General features: G+C 36.0%; 1 protein-coding gene and 1 long non-coding RNA gene across 9 annotated transcripts in view; one reads left to right on the top strand and one right to left on the bottom strand.

Moving 5' to 3' along the window:
* Window positions 1–22230, bottom strand: part of LOC107598261 (lipopolysaccharide-responsive and beige-like anchor protein) — a 228872-nt gene that overhangs the window by 168027 nt on the left and 38615 nt on the right. For all 8 annotated transcript variants that reach the window (XM_016289545.1, XM_016289547.1, XM_016289551.1 and 5 more), the window contains 13 exons: window positions 21244–21441; window positions 19714–19847; window positions 18232–18340; window positions 16311–16463; window positions 16018–16186; window positions 15169–15248; window positions 15009–15071; window positions 13935–14032; window positions 12391–12483; window positions 11678–11786; window positions 11035–11116; window positions 7877–8000; window positions 6918–7110 (listed from right to left, as the gene is read on the bottom strand). In XM_016289545.1, coding sequence (XP_016145031.1) covers window positions 6918–7110; window positions 7877–8000; window positions 11035–11116; window positions 11678–11786; window positions 12391–12483; window positions 13935–14032; window positions 15009–15071; window positions 15169–15248; window positions 16018–16186; window positions 16311–16463; window positions 18232–18340; window positions 19714–19847; window positions 21244–21441 — 1605 coding nt within the window. The remainder of the gene's footprint in view (window positions 1–6917; window positions 7111–7876; window positions 8001–11034; window positions 11117–11677; window positions 11787–12390; window positions 12484–13934; window positions 14033–15008; window positions 15072–15168; window positions 15249–16017; window positions 16187–16310; window positions 16464–18231; window positions 18341–19713; window positions 19848–21243; window positions 21442–22230) is intronic.
* Window positions 19135–22230, top strand: part of LOC107598264 (uncharacterized) — an 18929-nt gene continuing 15833 nt past the window's right edge. The window contains exon 1 of the long non-coding RNA XR_001610543.1: window positions 19135–19241. This is a non-coding gene — a long non-coding RNA (uncharacterized lncRNA). The remainder of the gene's footprint in view (window positions 19242–22230) is intronic.

Here is a 22230-nt window from a genome sequence, read left to right as displayed (position 1 = left end):
TCCATGAAGATATTTTGTAAATTTCCTACCGTAAATATATAAAAACTTAATTTGTTATTAGTGATATGCATTGCTAAGGACTTTTTGATCATTTGGATAATTTTAAAGGTGATTTATTTTTTTTTTGGCAACCTCAAATTCCAGATATTCAAATAGTTGTAACCAAATATTGTCCTATCCTAACAAACCATACATCAATGGAAAGCTTATTTATTCAGCTGTATAAATCTCAATTTTGAAACATTTACACTTAAGACTGGTTTTGTGGTCCAGGGTCACATATGAGAATGAAAAATGTAAAATATTGGCCGATATATTGGTCGACCACTAGTAAAGATCATGTTCCATGAAGATATTTTGTAAATTTCCTACCGTAAATATATCAAAACTTAATTTGTTATTAGTAATATGCATTGCTAAGGACTTTTTGATCATTTGGATAATTTTAAAGGTGATTTTAATTTTTTTTTGGCAACCTCAAATTCCAGATATTCAAATAGTTGTAACCAAATATTGTCCTATCCTAACAAACCATACATCAATGGAAAGCTTATTTATTCAGCTGTATAAATCTCAATTTTAAAACATTTACACTTAAGACTGGTTTTGTGGTCCAGGGTCACATATGAGAATTTAACTAAAATAATCCCTAATTCAAAGGAAGATTCATCGAGCATCAGACTGATGATCCAGCAGAACTTGCAGCAATCAGACTGCAAGCTCAGCAACAGACAGAAACAATGCTTAAATCGCTGATCTTAGATCAGCAGGGAGCAGTCGACCACAGACACTCACAGTAGAGCCGGTAGGGAGCCCGATTTAGATCAATAGATAGTGAGTAACCGCAAAGCAAAGGAGAAATAGGGACCCTGCGAAAGCTCTAATTGGATTAGCTAAATGCGATTCCATTCCTGCAAAAATCAATGTGGTCAGCAGACTAAAACCCTTCTCTTCTGTCCAAAAGACACTGTTAGTTTTCTTTTTTCCTCCTTCGATACTCTCACAGCTGTTTGCATGAGTGTGGCATAAAGGTACACAGAGAGAGACTCAGGAAAGACAGGCAAGCAGAAGGTAAAAAATATCTGTACTATGTTTTGAATAAAAGTGGTGCATTTCGTCTTGATCCACAGAGACTTTTTTTATACTTTCCCACTCACTAGGTTTATTCTTAAAATGAAAAAAAAATGGAACTATAACAAAGTTACTATACAATAATACTAAGATGAAAGAGATCATCATCTTAAAAATGTATGTAAGACAGCTAAATAAAAAAAAAGGTTGGTCATAAAACACTCAGAAAATTCTTTAAACTTTGCTTTTGTGACGGTATGATAAGCTTGCAAAATGAATGTCAAGAAAGTGAATGGTTTATCAATGTCAATGTCTTTAAACAGTCAATGTTATCCATGTTCTAAAGCCAGTTTGTGTGCCGGCCTATGAGTTTCTTCAATACAGACTGGCTGCAATGTAATGTTCAAATACTGGATCCCATTATCTTCGAAATCCATAGTATTGCTGTTGTCAAGCATGATAAGCAGCTTCATGATACCACAGAATAGGCTCGACGTTCTTAGACGGGCAGCTCATTCCTTCAAACATCTCCATTAGGCCCAGAATCACACTACGGTCAAGCATCTTTGTTTTTAAACCTGTTTCTTGTTGGTCAACAAGATGTTTAAGACAACACTATTTTTATATGTCCTAACAGAACTTTCATATTATATTATTCAAGCTCTATTACCCTCTAACTCATGCATTCAAAGCAGTTAATTAATTAAATTAACTAAATTAATTTTATGAACATTGGCTTGTCATATTGCTCGAGATGCTTGGTATAAGAAGTAGGATACGCGCTCTTCCTATAAAATACAAGTCTCTACTTTCTAGAGGCCAAAAATGGGGAAGGGATATTAATAGTGGCATACAGTATAGGTCAAGTTCATAACAAAATGCTCCCTTCAAGTTATCATATGATTCCTAATTTTTATTTTGTTCATTTATTCCCAATTATTTTCGGTAACACTTTATTTTAAAGTGTCCTTGTTACACATGTTACATGTACTTAATATTATAATAACAATTAATTATGCATAATTACATGCAAGTAACCCTAAGCCTAACCCTAACCATAAAGTAAGTACATTTCGTTAATTAATATTACTCAGTACTTATCTTGTATAATTACACTGTAACAAGGACACCTTAAAATAAAGTGTAACCTTATTTTCTAGCAAGGTAGAAAGGTATAAATATTAATTTCATAATTTATTTTAAAATGCAATATGTTTTAAGGGTTACTGCTTTGTGTTCACAGTCATAAGGGGTTTCATGAACAAGCACTGGAGATGCTGAAACAATGTGTTGTGCTCTAAAAATTCAAGAAATAAATGCAATCTCTTAAACGCTTATGACTTTGCTTCAGAAGACTTTCTCCTTCCCTTGGAGAACACAAAAGCATAGCGTGATGCCCCAGAGGAGATCACAGAATTCTCTATAGAGTATTCTAGAATTAAACTAATGGCTCCAGGAAAGCAGACACTTTTGCAGGACCATTACAACATCTCCTTCACCCATTAAGATGTTCCTTACAGTGGAACAGAAGAGTGCTGACTAGGAAAGCATGAAGGGCACCAAGTCTTTCACAAGGTGATCACTTCCAGCAGAAAACTGTCCCTACAGTAACTGTGTGGAGCCGGTCTCATTTATGCGCAGTGCTGGGACAGGGGCACCTTGGGTAAGCTGTGGAGTCAGCAGGCCCATCTGCAGAAACATCTGTCTGCCTGCAATGAGCTGGCTGGAAAGGAGACTTCATCTCCTTTGACACACACATGCCCAGTAAAACACAATCAAGCAACAATCAGATAACGGCACACTTGCTCAAATTAAAATCGTATATTGTTGTTATATAGATTTTCGTCAGATTCCATAGATTTAAAAATACTGAGACACATAAAATAAAACATACATATATATGCACACACACATATTGAGTAATGAACTGCAATCATAGTAATGAATAGAGGTCGACTGATAGTGGATTTTGCCGATACCGATAGCTAGGTTGGACCACACTGGCCAATACCGATTAATTAACCGATTGTTTTAAAATTGATACTGAACAAAAACTAAAATAGTGCTTTATTAACAAAAACAGTATTGAACCATACTAGTAGTAGTAGTAAAAAAAATTATAATAATAGTAATAGTAAATGTTGACATTAACACACTCTAACAAGGAACAATACTTACACAGCTTTCATTAATCTTAATGCTACAAATGGACTCTTATTTTAAAGTGTTACCATTTCATTTCAACAGTCATGCTTGAAGATGCACATCTTTAAATATATACACAAAGGCTATAGCATCAAAATTATATATATATATGGATATTGTATGTATACTCTCAGACTTGAACTGCTTCTATTCTTGAACACTTGATGATTATCTAATCAAAATAAAAGCGCAGCGCTGAGTCTAGGAGAACTCACCGGTATCACAAACACCCCTGACTCGTCGCGTTTAACTCGAGCAGCGGTCTAAAACAGTTTATTTAATCACCAAACAGACACAAGTTTACTTCAATTCCTGCTCTGTTCAGCATTCAGTATCACGTGTCTAAACAAATAGCACGTGCTGTCAGTGATTTCAACCACTAGAGGCCACTCTCGCACTGTGTAATGACAGCAGAGCCTTCTCAGCCGCTCCAGCAATGGACACAACCCGGAAAACTATCGGCATGGATTTTTGACGATAACCGATAGTTCCAGCAATCAACTATCGGTGCCGATTAATCGGCAAAACCGATACATCGGTCGACCTCTAGTAATGAACTCAATACAAAATTATGTATTTAAGAAATATTTCATACTTATATTATAATAATCAATTTACTCAATATTTTGACAGACAGCGTTCTACAGTGAGCTGGAAAAACTACTGAATAGTGAAAAAAAAGCTTTGCATGCTTGTCTAAATGTATGTCTGCCCAAGAGCATGTATTTATTTACCAGGGGGTTCCCAAAAGGCTGGTTGAATTTATGAGGACTTGTTCTAATGATTGCCAAGGCCATTTTAGATTAATATTAAATGTGTTCAAAAATGGGGATCTGGAGACCTTGTATACTACAACCTAAAAACCACATATAGCATTCACATATACTGTACAAAACATACACTCTCTATGTACACTACACTCACTTTCTATTCCACACACACACACACACGCACACGCACACACACACACACACACACGAATGAATTACAAATACATGAGTGGTAAAATGCTAAATATATTACCAAATCAATTATGAGCAATTTAAGACTAATTACAATGCAACCCGTTTGCACAATACACATTCTTTATGAAAGTATAAGTCACACTATATAATACGTTTTCGTGTGTGTGTGTGTTTCTTTCTCATATTTAAAGTTGAAGTGTGTAAGTTGTCTTTGTAAAAAAAATCTCAATTATGAGATTAATATGCAGAGACATAGAGACTGTCAGTAAACCATTTGTAGCAGATATGGCAAAACTTTTTACTATGAAGGGCCAAAATTCAAACTTGATTATGGGTCACAGACTGAGAGTAAATGTTGCATAGCATCCAACTATATTATATAAAAATGTATATATTTTGAAATAAAATTCACTTATATTTTCAATATTCTCACTTATTACGAGAAATTACATGGCCAGGCCCAAATCAAAGGTCGCCACAAATCTATTTTGACTCACGGGCCCTGGTTTGGCCATCTCTGAGTAATGATTTATTTTGTATAATTTATATTGATTTTCCTGAAAATCCCCTTAATCACTGTAGTGCTATCAAGACGTTTATTTGAGCATCCTGACCAGCTTGACATACAGTAGCAACATTGGCTTAGTCAATGGCATAGGTCTGTGGAAGCTGTTAGTCCAACCAATGGGAAACCTGTTTGAAAACAATCATTATTTATACAATTCCATTTGGTGACACTAGTAGCAGAAATAACCCACTTGAAGTCAATCTCAGGCTGCATATGCTGATGAATGAGCACACTGAGCACTACACATATCCCCGTTTCTACACATCTCACTGCATAGCACAGCTGCGCCCCCAAGTGGCCAGTGACAAGAACTCAAGCAGAGTGGAGCAATGCCAGGAGAGCCAGAGTCTGACACCAAATGACTTCACTACTCTTGGAACCATGTCCATATCACAATATCAATAGAGCATTTTAAAATAGACATTTCTGAAGCTAGAAAGCTCAGAAAACTGAGAGCTCTCAAATACATTAAAGAGGCAATTTAATCTGTAAATAAAAGTATGAACAGAAGGTTTGGCAGTGGAGGGAAATACAGATTCTAATCTGAGAAGTCTAGTTGATTATGGAGCGTAATAACAGTCAAGTTTCTGCAGTGAGAATCCAGTGGATTACAGCTGACGCAGAGAGGCTGAGCACAGGAGGGAAAACCAACTAAAAGAGTGCAGTCAGTGTTAAAGAAAGGAAGAGAAATATAGTGATGGACGGAGACACTACAGAGAGAAAAATAATAGGTTTACATCAGTGGCATGACTTTTGACACAAGGAGGCAAAGTCATATTTTGTTCCTATTTAATGTCAGCACATATGTCTTATGAAACCTACACTAGCAACAAGCAACCAACACTATAATATCTACTTTTATATTAAAATATTTTCGTTATATTATATAGCATGCTATTTGTTCAAATTTATACACTATTTAAAAGTTTGCAGTCAGCAAGCTTTTTAATGAAAGTAATTAATAGTACTATTCCATAAAGATGCTTTAAACTGATCAAACTACACAGCAAAGACTTTTACTTTTGTTACAAAAAAAATCTATTTCAAATAAATGCTGTTTTTTTCTACTCATCAATGAATCCTGGGGAAAAAATGTAGCACGGTTTCCACAAAAATATTAAGCAGAATAACTGATTTCCACATTGATACTAATAAGAAATGTTACAAGAACACCAAATATTAGAGCACCAAATATCAGAATGATTTCTGAAATGTAACGGTGTAATGGCTGCTAAAAATCAGCTTTGCCATCGTAGGAATAAATTACATTTTAAAATATATTAAAATAGAAAACAGTTCTATAAAATTTTTATAAATACTTCACAATATTACTTTTTTCCTGTATTTTAGTTTATTAAATAAACAGCCTGGGTGAGAGCATAAGAGACTTCCTACAAAAACATTTTTTAAAAAGTAGTGCATATGAAATTTGAAAAACAAATATGTGACCCTGCAGCACAAAAGCAGTGTTAAGTCGCTGGGGTATATTTGTAGCAATAGCCAAAAATACATTGTATGGGTCAAAATTGTTGATTTTTCTTTTATGCCAAAATAATATAGGATATTAAGTATTATGTTCCATGAAGATATTTTGTAAATTTCCTACAGTAAATATATTAAAACTTAATTTTTGATTAGTAATATGCATTGCTAGGAACTTCATTTGGACAACTTTAAAGATGATTTTCTCAATATTTAGATTTTTTTGCACCCTCAGATTCCAGATTTTCAAATAGTTGTATCTCGGCCAAATATTGTCTTATCCTAACAAACCATACATCAATGGAAAGTTTATTTATTCAGCTTTCATTGTTGTTGTTTTTTTTAATATTGACCCTTATGACTGGTTTTATGGTCTAGGGTCACATATATGCATGTTCATTTGTTACTATTAGCTGCTGTTTGGTTAAAATAATAATAATAATAATAATAATAATAATAACAGTAATAATAATTTACATTTTAAATATTTTACAGGCATATATCCTTTACTGTGTTGTATGCACCAAGTTTTGTAAATTCATGTAAATTCATGACTACAAGTAACATATACATTTACTACATCCATCCATCCGTGTGTTGTTTTGTGTGTGCGTTTGGGTCCTGACCTTGGAGTGCGTGATGGAGAGTGTGTCCACCCACACGCGCCAGCCGCCCCACTCATACTTAATGGCGTGATAAAGGAGGATACGAAAGATGGCGTACACCATCTCTGTGATCTTCTGCTCCTCGCTGTTCTTGGGGTTTATAAAGCACAGAGACAGCATCCACTCCTGCCACACCGAGCATTGCAACAGACTCCTACAGAAAAGAGCAAGTTTGTAAAAGAACAGTACTCATTTCAGAGAAAATACTACTGATGACGAGCATGATGAAGATCTCGCACTGGACTGTCTGTGTGTGTGTGTGTGTGTGTGTGTGTGTGTGTGTGTGTGTGTGTGTGTGTGTGTGTGTGTGTGTGTGCACCCACCGATCAAATAATCTCAGCTCAGTTTATGTGCAAGAATAATAAGAATAAAATATAATCTAGTTTTGAAAGTTTCTGACGTTCTGCGTAATAAATCAAGCCACAGTATAGGCCTGTAGTAAGTATATGAATTTGTTGACATCTAATTACGAGCCCCACCCCAGTCGGTTAAAACTGTTGCTCCGCCCCTAAAGGTCTGAAAATAAAACAAATGCAATCAAATCATGTTTAAAGTGCATTCAACAATGCAACTCTTACTGAAAAAATGTTGCTGTTTAAAACGAATTAAAATGAAAATAAAAGCTCCCGTAGTCAATATTATTTTAAAACTTGAACTGGTAGTACTGGATAGCTTTTTATCTCTCAAGCTGCTGCAAAATTAGCGGTGGATTCTCCTCCGCTCAGTCTTTAATTTACACCTCACAGAAAACTCATAAACACACACTCAGTGAAAAGAAAACAGTTTACACCTTCACAGTGGTGGAGCGCGGACTACTAAACATGAAATACGATGACATTTATGTTGCACTTATAAGGATGTTGTGTGTGTGTGTGCGTGTGTGTGTGTGTGTGTGTGTGTGTGTGTGTGTGTGTCCTCACCTGCGGTTCTCCCGGCTGTTGTTGAAGAGTTTGATCATGTCTGAGAGGAAGATACGCCGTGCTTCCATGGTTTCTGTTCCTGGAGAAGCGTTCTTTAAGAGAGCAGCTATCACTTTTAGGATCTCTGATGGAACAAAATATCTGCGTTTAACGCCCATGAATGACCAGCACCGCTTCACACAGTATCTGACTGCTTCGTATTTAAAAAGCTTATGATGCATTAAAACGACAGTCGTCACTCAAGTTTATCTTTTTATACACTATAGTATAGGATAAAGATTTTTTTTAGTAAACAACATATCCAAACATTATTTGTTCAACAGATGCACAAACAGTTATAGCATATTTTAAAATAAAATTAATAAAATGTACATTACCAGGTTTGGGGTCAGTAAGATTTTGTATTATTATTATTACATTTATTTAGCAAGAATGCAGACATTTTGAAAACTGAAGACATTTATTATGCTACAAATGTTTCTGTTTCTATAAATAGAACTTTCTATTCATCAAAGAATCCTGAACAATTTGCATCGTGATTTTCACAAATATATTAAGTATTTCAATATTGATAACAATGAAACAAATAGGGATGCACGATATATCGGCCACCATATCGGTATCGGCCCATATCGGCTCATTTTTTCTGTTATCGGTATCGGCCTGATAAGAAAATTTGGCCGATATCTTAAAGCCGATAAATAATGCATTATTTCCTTCAGAGACACTTCAGATGCGCGCTGTTCGTTTGCAGCCTTTTGTGCAATTGTACATTGTAATATTGTGTTTATTTGATGTATATCTGATGTATCTCATATAGAATGCGTTTGGTAAAGTTAAAAGAGCGCTTCAGTTTACCAGTGATCATCTTTATGTTTCTTGACCACCAAAATCAGCATCATAAGTTCATGTGACACTGAAGACTGGAGTAATGATGCTGAAAATTCAGCTTTGCGATTAATTATTTTTTAAACATTTATAAAGTTATCTTAATTTGTTTTTACTGTATTTTTCATCAAATAAATGAAACCTTGGTGAGCATAAGAGACCTTCAAAACTAAACAAATAAATTCTAACCAGCCCCAAACTTTGAATAGTAGTGTAAATGTATATATTTCAAAATCATTTATGAAACAGCAAGGAGAAAGAAAATTGCACCTTTCTAATAAAACTGATACATTTAATTTTTTCCCCCAACACTTGCCTATAGTGAGGAAATAACTTGCATATAATGTGGAGGGAGTAAAAATGTACTCCACATCATAAGGTCAGTATTGTCTAAACTCTGCAGCTACAGTCGTGGCTTCCTGGAACATAGCGTTAGCTTAAACTGGAAAGATTGGTTGTTTAGATGAATTATCTAGACAATGTCAGCATGCATTACGTTGAGAAGAGCAGCTCAAGTTTCAGCCGTTACAGAGAGTTTAGAGCACGACAGCATCTGTAACCAATGCTCGCACTCATTCCAGCAGAATTGTGTTGTTTCTACGCCTTACTCATTCAAATTAGAGTCACTGAACCTTACCAGTAGAAAATTACCTTTGCATGTATCTCTGCACTTTTCTGTTTTTTTCGCTCTCCAATCACCATTTGGTCCTGGTTTGTCCCGGAGTTTAATTTAAAAGAAACTTTTGCTTCCTCAGTTTGTTTGATTGGGTCTGACATGGCTAAAGACTGCAATCAGAGCCATTTAGAGGCTTCAACACAGATCAAATCAAGGAGACACAGAAGAAAGCTGAAACTCTGCTGTGCTCACTCTCTGATCATATATGAGAACGCTCTAGAACCGATCCAGGATCTGTGATTCACTGTCATTCTTCTGACTGGCAAGTGGTTTGTGTACATGGTCACATCTCCATGTAAATACCGCTCTAATCAGCTGCCTGCAGTACCTCAGAATTAAGCTTCATTAGGGAAAGGTCCGATATGGATCGGTATACAATATTAGTTTCACTTTTTACATTAAAACCAGAGTATCTGATTGCTGCCAAATCCTGTACTGGATTTAAAGGAGACACATGCAAAATTGAGCATAAACTGAGGCTGGAAAGAAAGGCATCTTGTTATAAGAGACGATTCAGCCATCTAATATTCAGAAACCGATGCTGCAAAAAAAAAAAAAAAAAAAAACCTCAGTGCTACAGTGGGAAGTTCATTACTTTTTAATGTGTTTATCATCTGAGTAATCGTGACCATCAAATGAGCTTCATTCGTCTGAGGTAACTGTATACTTCACCATTAGACGCAAGAAAATACCGGTGGCTGTTTGATTTGCACCGCTGCAGCCACAGCAATATTAAATTAGGCTGGCTTAACACTATTATAATCAATAATATGTCATTTTCACCGTGTGCTCTACGTAAAATGAGTGTTACCTTGGCTTTATTTGAAAAAATATGATTCCCAATGCACACAAACTTCCCAGAATACTGAATGCCCTGTTGGTTACAGTGTTTACTTCTTTTTTTAATTATATTTTTATTAAATATTTATTTATTTGTGAAAAATACTTTGTCATCTAAAGTATAAGTATGTTTCTTTTTACATATTTATTTTTTAATCCATTGTCAAATGATTTCAAATTTCTTAAATATTAATTAAAATGTAAAAAAAAAATTATATTGGCTTTATATAAGCTACCCTGCTTTCCAAGATATTGGCATCGGCATCGGCTGTCAAAAAAAAATATCGGTCGACCACTATTTTACAATAGGAGGCAGGTTTTGCTTGTGATCTTGCCGTCTCTCATGTAAAGACATTTTCCATACACACGAGAGGTGGTATAAAATGCGCTGGCATAACATTTTAAATTTGAGATTTCTCTGAGAAAGGCAGGTAAACCTGCAGCACAAAAAGAACTTAGTCTAGATAAATGTGAAGTTTCCACTTACAGCCTTTTAGCAATAAGAATTCACTGTTAATCATCAGTTAATATTAGGTAAAGTTACAAAAAAACTTAATAGAAAATAAAAATGTGAATTACATAATCAAAAAGGAAGTTATTTTAGATTTATTTCAATACAAAAAAATATTAAGTTAAAATTAGTATTATTAGTTAAAAAAAATGTTTTTATATCTATTAACAGCTATTAAATGAAGTGTGTATATGCCCATTTAATCATGTCACAGGCGAAGGGACTGCGCTTCATATAACTTACGAGGGTTTTGAATCTTCACGGTGGAGTCAGGGTCTGGGTGCTGTTTGTGAATGACCTGAGTACAGATCTGCTCCGTAAGAATCTGGAGAAAATGACATATCAGCTCTGGTTAGTCACTGACACACAGCACCAAAATCCAGATTAGCAATGATCAATCATGAAAGACACAAAAATAGCATGACCTGAACTTTGAAACATTTCACAACAATCATAATCCAGGGACAACTGGCAAAAACCTTTTTTAATCAGGATTTCAGCATAATCTTTTGGTGCAATACATTCGCCAATATAGAATTTGTGCAAATAAAACATATAAACAACATGCACAAAAAAATTAAATAAATTAAAAGAAACAAACAAAAAGATAATCCATGATAGAAAGCGAACCACCTAAATCAAAGTAGATAGAGTTTTAGATAGAGATAGAGTAGATAGAGAGTTTTATGGATAGAGACCACAAAAGAGAGGGGAAACTCTCTTTACGAAGCAGGCCAGATTTGCTTGTCTGGCATAAGCACCAGCATGTCCAAAGCGTGCACTTTCACCTAATGTGACATTTTGCTGACGTTTGCACAATATTATAGTCAAAAACAAAGTGCTATAAGCAGACATTAAAAGCATGGTATCAATGTAGGAGACTGACCTCAAAGAGCACGTTGTATGTTGTGACTGTGAACTGGTTCGTGTGAAGCATCAATCGTTCAGTCAGCAGAGAGAACAGACCGTGAGCCAACATGGACTCTGACTTTGTCCTAAAACACATGGCATCCAAAACATCAGCACCAAACACACGATCTATGATCTACTTCACCGCGACAGGGCATAACTGCAGCCCAGAGCTTCTGAAAAAATCTCTTCGTAGTCACGGAATGAAGCTGCATCTATTTTAAAAAACACTTGGCGGTCAGAATCCTTCTGGGGGAAATTCACAAGCAAATGGGATTATAAATGAAAGTGAGCTTTATCAATCAAACACCACAGAAACTGCATTTGGAAAAATACTCGCACACGATTACAGACTTTGACTGCATTAGCGCATAAATATTTCCATGCTGCATGAATTAACAGTGGAGTGAGGGTAATTTGATATCAAAATAACCCAGCTGAATTCCCTCTGGGAAAAGATTTAGTCACTTATTTTAAACTGTTCATTTTCAGGAAAAAAAATCATTGATGGCATGCTGAGAGCTTATTTCTGCTAAATATTTATAGCTAGACCATCCGCTACTGAATCATTTAGTAAAATAAACAGAGTGAATCGTGCATAGGAATCACATATTAAAAACAAGGTTAACGTGTTATATGATTAACAGTATTATTACAGCCTAAATTCCAAATAATACATAAGTAACTCACTTTGGTGACAAATATTTGAGAAAGTAGCCCAAGACTTTGAGTGCCTGCACACGAATCCCTTCACTTTTGGATGCAAGCAGCTTAAAGATGACCCTGTTATTCACAGAAGAGAAAACATGTGCAACATAAAATTTTTATGAGAAACAAATGGAATAAATTATACTAAATAAATAAATGTTGAAGCAAAATTTACACAAATGAAAAAAGTACATATTTATAAAACTTACATACTGTTTATATTATTAATAAAATGTCATTTCCATAAAAATAAATGGGTCAAAGACGAAAAAGGGTTTAAGCATAAAAACAATACTGCTTTAAATTGTTGTTGTTTTTCCAACAACAACAAAAAAATACTTTAAAAGTTTTCTGTTTCATGTAATTGTATTTTTGTTTTTCAGAGCAAAAAATAAATATCATACATTTTCCACTGATTTACAGAAGACACCCATTAAAATGTCATAGTGTAACAATCTTGTCAGACATATTTACAACAAAAATCAATTTATGACATATTAAAAAACGAATTACTTTCACCCCAAATACTAATTAGTTTTAAATTTGCCACTATCCTAGCTTTCGCCCATTTGTCAGTAATATTTTTTTACTCATTTAAAACCCAATAAAATTTAATATGCTCACTTATTCTTTTATATATTTTAATATGTACAGGTCAGAATAAGCATTTTGTTTGAATTTTTACACAACTATAAGTGTTACACTGAACGACAATGGAACATTATTTCAACCAACTTTTGACATTTTATTCTTCAAAAACCTATTTGAAACCTTAAATGTAGACACTTGCATTTAATGTGCTTTCTATGGACATAAAATCACTTTTGTACATTTATTTTGATGCGGACATCTTAACGTCTTTGACCTAAAAACACTGCAACAAACGAAGTTCAAAACAACCATATTTACTATATTTAAAACAAATGTACAATCAGGGTCAGGCTTAAATACGATGTTGAATTTTTGTTTTCAATCACTTTCAGTGTTTCTTTCTGACAAAAGAAAATACCAGCGACGCAGTGACGCACAAGAGCTGACGTGTACATTCATATGTAACCGAGACTAATATAATGTCTACATATTAAAACAAATCTGCCTATATCCTTCTGGAGTAGGATTTGATGGAAGCGTGATTTGAACGAGCTTGTCAGATCTAAAATGAAAGTGAGGCCCTCTGTTTCATCATGACGAGCTATCCAGATGCCCCCCGCTAGCGTGCACATTTAACCCCGTGGCTGTCAGTGGAACTAGTATGTCTATAAAGGATTTGGAAATGTAAATGCCTGCATTTTAGTAGCCCATATGAGAGCAGCATAGGTATCAGATGAACCTATGAAAGTGTTTTTATAGGTTTTGTTGAGCAGGACTCAGATGTCTCTGCTAAGAATGAGGTATCGTGGCCTCCCATTATTCCACAGAGATTCATTCAAATTCATCTGTCAGTTTTTTCCCAGGTTTATTTATAGTTTTTAATAAAGATGTGGGTTAAAGATTGTCGAGTTGCAAGGGGCAACCACAGCTCTCACCGTATTCCATTCCGCTGATCGAAGGCTTGAACCATTGAGCTGGGGTGCTCAGACATCAGTGCTACCAGAAGCTGAAGAACATCCATCAGATTATCATCCTGTAAAAAATATATATTTTTTTAAAGTAAAATAAATAAGCATGATATGTTAGAGCCAGGTGTCATTCAAGAAGCAACTGCAAATAAAGGTTCTAGGATTTAAACTTCTGATGACTATAGAAGTAGAGGTAAGCAGGGGATCTGCATTGTCTGCATTAACCTAAAATTAGAATTAATTCATTACATATATGTGACCCTGGACCACAAAACCAGTCATAAGGGTCAATTTTTTTAAATTTAGATTTATACATCATCTGAAAGCTGAATAAATAAGAGTCCCATTGATGTATGGTTTGTTAGGATCGGACAATATTTGGCCGAGATACAACTATTTGAAAATCTGGAATCTGAGGGTGCAAAAACATCTAAATAGATAGAAAATCGCCTTTAAAGTTGTCCAAATGAAGTTCTTAGCAATGCATATTACTAATCAAAAATTAAGTTTTGATATATTTTGGGTAAGAAATTTACAAAATATCTTCATGGAACATGATCTTTACTTAATATCCTAATGATTTTTGGCATGAAATAAAAATCTATAATTTTGACCCATACAATGTTTTTTTGGCTATTGCTACAAATATCCCCCAGCGACTTAAAACTACTTTTGTGCTCCAGGGTCACATATATGCAACTATGTAAATTATTAGGGAGTAAATGGCGCCACTTCCTTCAGAAAGAATACAAACTGATGTCCCATTATGTTTTTAAAATCATTACAATATATATATATATATATGAAAAATTCTGTATTTTGTGGAAAGTGGCATGATGGTAAACTTTTTTTTCATGCACAAGACAGAAACCAGTGGGGACCAAGCGCCATCTTGTGGCAGTTACACTGCAGACTATACAGTCTAACAAAAACTTGACAGAATTAATTATTTACCTTGATTTACAGTAAAATGACTAAAAGCGGTCAGACAACTGATACTGGTATAAAAGACTGCGATGTATTGTTGGTGCATTACAGTACCTCATGCATTGTGAGCAGGTAGTTCAGAATACTCTGCAGTTCGTCTTCCTTTACCCCATGATCCTACATTCACACAACACACAAGCATTACCTGAACTGCACTTCTCATGATGAGTTGATTTATTCAGATCGTATGCATGTTATGGTCATACTAGTGTACCTTCATGATAAGTTGCTTGACAAACAGCAGCAGGAACGCTCGGAGAGAGAGAATCTCCTTCTGATTTGGTCTCGGCCCATCTGATGCAAGATATCAACCAAAAACACTCATGTAAATAATACTCCATGGGCCTACGCTTGTGATAATACTAATACATATTTTTTAGTTCTTAGCTTAGTTTTGTTTTCTGTGCCCTAAAGGAAAATCAGTTTAGAAATAACCATTTTAGATAATTTTTCTTTATAACTTGCTGAATATTTCACTCATTTAATGTAACCTTAATTTCATTTAATGAGATTTGAATGAGACAAGCAATAAAGCAGTCTACTGTGGAAATTACACACAAAACACACTGAAAGACAAATTGCTTAATTATTGCGGGACGGGATGATTTCCCACAGCATCTTTAGTGCAAACCTGCAGTGCCCTTTTTATCTGGAAATACTGGAAATATATTTACAATGACGGCGTTTATAGATTAAAGATTGAAAGAATGAAATATTAAATGCATAAAGTTGCAACATCCTAGCAAAGACTCTAGACCACCAAATGAGTTATAAGATTATGAGCTTAAACTAATACTGTATAAAGTAGGGTCCAAAAGTTTGAGACCAGCCAAAAAAATCAAATTTGGGAAAAAAATAACTTTCCATTCAAACTATTATGCTAATAATATAATTTGCAACAAAAATAAACAGTACTAAATGTGGGGGAAAAAAAGATGTTTTATTACGGTTCTCAGATTTTTGGACATCACTGTAGCTCCACATGGAGCTTTTTTGACCCTTATTCCTTAGTCTCAAGACGTGTTGAGAAGTTGGTTTAGTTCGCAGCAGACTGCTCTCTTACCGAGACCCTTGGGTGTGATTCCACTGCGGTCCAGTGGGTTTACAACCCAGTAGAAATACTTGAGTGTATGCATGACCTGCAGTACAGTTCCAACTCTGCGGATGGTGTTGTAGATGTTGACGGTGCTGATGAATTCTGTGGCCAGGTAGGTGTAGAGAACCAGCTGTACCTGTTGGGGGCAGCAAATCAGTTTAAACCACCCATGAAAAGTCACATTTGAGAGAACAAAGAATTGGTAAACCATTAAGCTAGCATGATGCAACAGCATCGGTTTGAGTAAATGTTTAAGATACCTTAGCTGGGGCATGAATCCAAATGGTAGGGTTGAAGAGGATATGGTCACACAGCTGTTTCAAGAGCAAAACTCCAGTAGGAAGGCTGCTAAGATAACGGGCAAAGGCAAGGATAATGTCCAGCACAGGTCGTGTCACGTGTACTTTGGAAGACTGAGAAGAAGATACAAACATGTAATCAGTTAATAAACTTGGTCACAAAAAAATTACCAAGAATCAACAGATTGCTTTAAGCTGTGTCACAGCAAACCTTGAGATCAATCTCAGGTTTGTAATGTTTCTTAAAACACCTGGGCTGATTCCCAATGTGCAGAGGACTCACTGCCCTAACAATCACGAGAGAATCCTTTCACTTTTTTAGTCTTAAAAGTGCAGCATAGGACCATTTTTTCAAAGCAGCTTTCAACATTTCCACATTTTAGGGCCTTTTTTGACACATACTAAATCCATTTTAGTCTTGCATATATTATTTTATTTTTTAAGATTAAGTGTAATGACTTGATGTGACAACTTGAGGCCAGATGAGATCTTAAGTGTCAAGGACTAGGGATGCACCGATATGAAAATTTTGGCCGATACCGATATGGTGGCCGATATATCGTGCATCCCTATCAAGGACATTTCACTGTAAGCCGAGGTAAAAGTAAAAAAATTACTGGTTAAAAATGAAAGTGAGTGTGCACAGAAAAAGGTAGAGCAAGAGAAAGACTTGCAAAATAAACAGAAACAGGTGGTTTAGTTAAAGGCAAAGGACAAGGTTTGAGTATTGAAAGTGTTTTTCTTGGTTACAAAACAGATGATCATGTGACATCCAGTTTGGTACGGTACTATGCATTCTCAAGCATTACACTTTTTTCTATTTCTGTGTTACCCAGCAACTTCTGCAGGCATATGCTAGTATGTTTCAAAGGGGACCTATTATGATGTAATATAAATCTCAGGTGTCCCCAGAATGTGTCTGTGAAGTTTCAGCTCAAGATCATTTATTATACGGTTTTGAAAATACCCATTTTGATTGGAAGCAAAAACATGCTGTTTTTGCACATGTATCTTTAAATGCAAATGAGCTGCTGCTCCCTGCCTCCTTTCCAGAATAGGGCTGCGCCTTTACAGCTCGTATCTCGGATATTCTGCCAAAACAAAACGATAGGTTACTTGCATAACCCGGTTCTCTGATAGCATTAAGTGAGGTGTTTCACTAAGGGATATGCCCCTACCACTTATTCCTCAGAAGCCCAATTACATTACACCAGCCCCAGTTGGCTGGCAGACATGTCAAGGAGTGGCTCCCTCCTCTTGTTATAAAAGGAGCGACGCAACATCATTACGACATTCAAAACAAGCACAGTTTCGCACAGCAAGGAGGGTGTTCTGGTGAGACACCTCACTTAATGCTATCAGAGAACCGGGGTTACACGAGTAACCCATCGTTCTCTTTCAAGCACACGTTTCGGTCTCTCACTATGGGATATCCTTACTCCCGTATTGCCAGATAGACCGTCTCAAAGTCTTCTGCCAACCAAAGATAACTATAATAGGGCTGGCTGAGTCATCGCTCAAGATCCAACGCTCAATACGGCATGTGGCTTGTTTTGAGACACTGCTTATGATTTATGGGGATTAATAAAAGGAGTGGGTGGATTTTTATCATTATAGAGTGGTTGTGTACACACACTGCCAACACACATTCATGATCAAACACTATGTAAAAGTGAATTTTGCATAAAAAGAGTTTTCCCCATTAAAAAGAACTCCCTTATATGCATTTTAAGAGTATAAGCTTATTTCAAACATTAAAGACGACAGTTTTCTCTTCTTATCTTGTCTTTCAGCATTAGCAGGATTTAAACTGTCTTTGGATGCACATGTTCCACGTACTCAATGCACAAAGTAATATTCATGTTCATATTCATGTACTTACCTTCTCCAGTGAGTAACCAATGACAAGAAAGCCCTTGCAGGACAGCACCTGCTCTTGCATAGCTACAGAGCCCTTCAACAGCTCCATCACAAACGACAGTAGTGTGCAACTGAGGGGAAAAAAAACAAACAACAGGTTAGCTTCGGTAAAGAAATAACTAACAACGCAATGATAATAACACATAGACCTGATCTAGAATTAGTTCAAATGAGGCGGAAAAAAATTTCAGTAAATGTTCAACTTTTATGGGGCTTCTGTTTGGAAGCAGCTTGAACATTCTGCAAAATATCTCTTTTGTGTTCTATGTAAAACAGTCATGAATTTTCACTAGTGCAGTTGATTTACTGCTCTAATTTGGTGCAAAACGATAAAGCATTAAAATTATTAACACATTTAACATGCTCTGCCCCAGACCTGTATGTCATCTTACACTGCATGCAGTTGCTGACTAACATGATGCAGGACGATGATGCACCGTCTTTATGGGTTTTTGTCTTATATTTATATCATATGATACAGTTCAGCAATAAAACACGAGCAAGAGTGCTGTTTTTTTCCCCATTATCTACACAATATCTATACGTTACATTCTAGACACAATATCGTCAGTATTGTCTGTTTTTGCTCAATTTTACCAACGAAAATAGTTCCAATCAAAGCCACAGCGGAACTGTTGTGTGTCTCCAAGAAACACACATCAGTTTCGTTCCTGAATGAATCTGTTGTTTTGGATGAATCGAGTGAGCCAATGATTCAGTGACTCGTTCATAAAGACATTCGTTGAATGAATTGGTTGAATGAATGACTCAACTCAGTAAGACAGTGACTTGCTGCCAACTACTGAAGGTTTTATTTTCATATTTGGAGTATCTTGGAGCATTTCATATTTCAATATTCTTTTTTTTTTTTTCAAAACCCATTAATGCCCATTTAAAACCCATTAGCCTCACAGCATTATTTATGCAATACTAATTGCAGTGTAACTGTTGTTATAAATAGCTGCTCCAAAAGTGATTTTCTGATCTTGCTACTGTCGTCAATACAACTGATCAATCTGGTCATTTTGATAATGTAAAAGAAAAAAAACTAGCAAAATTCTTGATTGAGACATCTGTTTTCCAGGTAACACTCATGTTAGTACTACAGCCAATCATGGTTAAATATTTAACTTTGTACTGGCTCCTAGTCAATGCTATGTCCACACAAATTAACACTGAATAACACTAAGCACTGACCTCTAGAGGAACAAACCCTAAGCCAAAAACAGATTAATGGTTTGTGTACCATGAGAAAACATCTCCTTTAAAAAACTGCTATAGTGTGTCTGCTGGGTTTAACAACTCTAGAACAGACAACATGAACTTAATTTTCAGTTTTTCCTGGCCAGGCTAAAACTGAGAGGAGCTCAATCTTTTTTTTCCCCACTGAGAATCCCTTTCCTAATTTTAATTTCCCCCCCAGGCAGAGTTGATGTGTTCTCACCAGATGGAGGAGTCCAGCTCGTCGCCGCTGTGCTGTAGGAAATCCAGCTGTGCAAACAGGGGGAAAAGGACCTGAACTCCTCCTATAGAATGGATGGCACTCTGAACCGAGTGTGTCACCACAGCTTTGACGTCCTGAGACATAGAAAGGCTTGATGTTAGGTTTCTTTAGTAATTTTATGTCATATAACGTCATTAAGTTGTGTAACACAGAGACCCTCTGATCAACACAATTCATAGTATTGTCATCTTCTTAATGTTCTGCAACAGATATTCCTGAATGAGAAGGTTACTTCCTAAACCTGTGCTCTGTATGCATGGGGGGGAGGGGGGGATTAAATACAGAAAGACAGCTGTGAGGTCCTTAGGTGCCTCTAATCAGACAAGCGCTCTCCCAGATGGCACATCCATAAAATCATTGTCAGATAGAACTACTTCATCTGTTCAGCATGCGAAGATGCCATCAGAACTGAAGAAGCCTTTATTAACTGAAAATAATAATAATAATAATCTGAGAATCAAGCTAAATTATTGTTCCTATAGGTCACTTTATAGAATATATCCTATAATCCATCAAGTCCAGGGCTTGCCAAGAACACTTCTTCAGTTAAAAATGTTTTTGCCAACACAATATTAATAATTCAAGTAATGATAATAATAATTTCTTAGGTTTTAATTAGCAATACATTAATAAAATCTATTTTGCTGTTAAACAACTGTGCAATGGGAATAAAATATTTAACTTCAAACACCATCGTGTATCAGAAGTCATTCTTGCAATTTCGACAAAACCTCATTTATGTTATCCTGTTAGATATCTTTATCTTGATGACATACTTAAATTAGAGGAATTTGAATGTATCACACAAAACCAAAAGTTTATGCTTGCAAGGCATTGAAACACATGGAACAAGGCTAACATATGCAAGCCATAGAGACACTTCGGTAACACTTTATTTTAAGGTGTCCTTGTTACACGTTACATGTACTTACTATTATAATAACAATTACTTATGCAATTACTTACATGCAAGTAACCCTAAGCCAAACCCTAATCCTAACCCTAACCATATAGTAAGTACATGTAGTTAATTAATATTACTCCGTACGTAAATGTATAATTACACTGTAACAAAGACAACTTCAAATAAAGTGTAACCAACACTTCTATCAACTGGCCCAAAACATTCTCACACTGGCACGGGCCATCAGGCTGTCTTTATTGTTGAGCTCTGGAGTCAAAAATGTATATTTAATAAATAAATGAATGTTAAAAAGTTTATAGACTCCCTTGATAACACTGTGGACCAGATTAGATTAAGTGCTTTTAGAACTCATGATGTGCTGGATGCAGCACAGGTGTGGGTCGTATTTTGCTGAGCGAGATGACAAAAATGCTCATATTGTTAATTGTGTTAACGAATGGTGATGAGCTAGTTTCATTCGCCCACAGAGAGCAGTCCACCTGGCAGGGCAGCTGTGCTGGGATGGTGAACCAGGTGTGATGAAGAGAAAAAGAGGAAGAGCATACCTGCAGCATGAGGGCGTGTGGTGAGTGCACAAAGATGGAAGCATTGTCCTTGGGAGAGGACTCCAGACACAGCTGAGCGTCAGTGGCTCGAGGGTTATAGGTGAAGGCGATACTGGCAGACAGCTTTCCATCATACAGCAGCATCTTATGATGTTCTGCAAACAGCAGGTCACTCTCTGCCTTGTGCTTAAAAGTGCCCTGGATCAATCAGAGGGAGAGATGCGGAGTAGAGCTATGTTGCACATTCTCATGTGTGTGTGAAAAGCATGAAATTAAATCCGATTAATCAGAGCACTTGATAAAATCATAAGTGTTTAAGTGCAATAGACAGATTGATGATGTGAATGATAAAGATGCCTGATGGGTTCCAGCCAATTATCATATCACTGAAGAGCAAAGATTGTTGGTTCAACTGACATTTAGTATTCGTTTATTATACTACATTAATTTTAGTATCCATTTAGTATACTATATACATATATGAAGAGTTCATTTGCAAAAACCGATAAACGCCACTTAAAAAAAAAAAGAGCTGATTACCGTGCATTATTCTCCACATATAGCATGATCTGAACCCGAAACACGTTTTGTCAAAAAAAGCTGGTTTTGTCCACTTTCAAGGCATCGCGAGTTCACGTTTTACTGCAGAAGCCGACAAGCGCCCTTGCTGTTTTTGAACAGAAGCCGATAAGTCCTTTTTAGCGAATCAGCACGCTGTATTCAGGTCAGGTGACAAGGCTACTTTCACTTTGAAAAGACGTGCTAGCTGAGAGGAGTTTTGTCAAAGCTGACTAAAAGTGATCGAGGATGGATCATTTCGACGAACTTGATGAGCCTGTGATATCTTCTTCAGGGTGAAAAGGGAAAATAAAAGCTGAAACGTTTTCACGGAAGCTTGCAAAAGCAGCACGTTACACTGGTGAGGGAAAAGCTCCGTGTATAGCGTGTAATCACATCCATACAGTTTATGATCACAACAACAACAAC

The sequence above is a fragment of the Sinocyclocheilus grahami genome, unplaced genomic scaffold, assembly GCF_001515645.1.
Source record: "Sinocyclocheilus grahami isolate Dianchi unplaced genomic scaffold, SAMN03320097.WGS_v1.1 scaffold249.1, whole genome shotgun sequence".
In the NCBI taxonomy this organism is placed as follows: Eukaryota; Metazoa; Chordata; class Actinopteri; order Cypriniformes; family Cyprinidae; genus Sinocyclocheilus; species Sinocyclocheilus grahami.
This window is presented reverse-complemented; position numbering and strand designations above follow the sequence as displayed.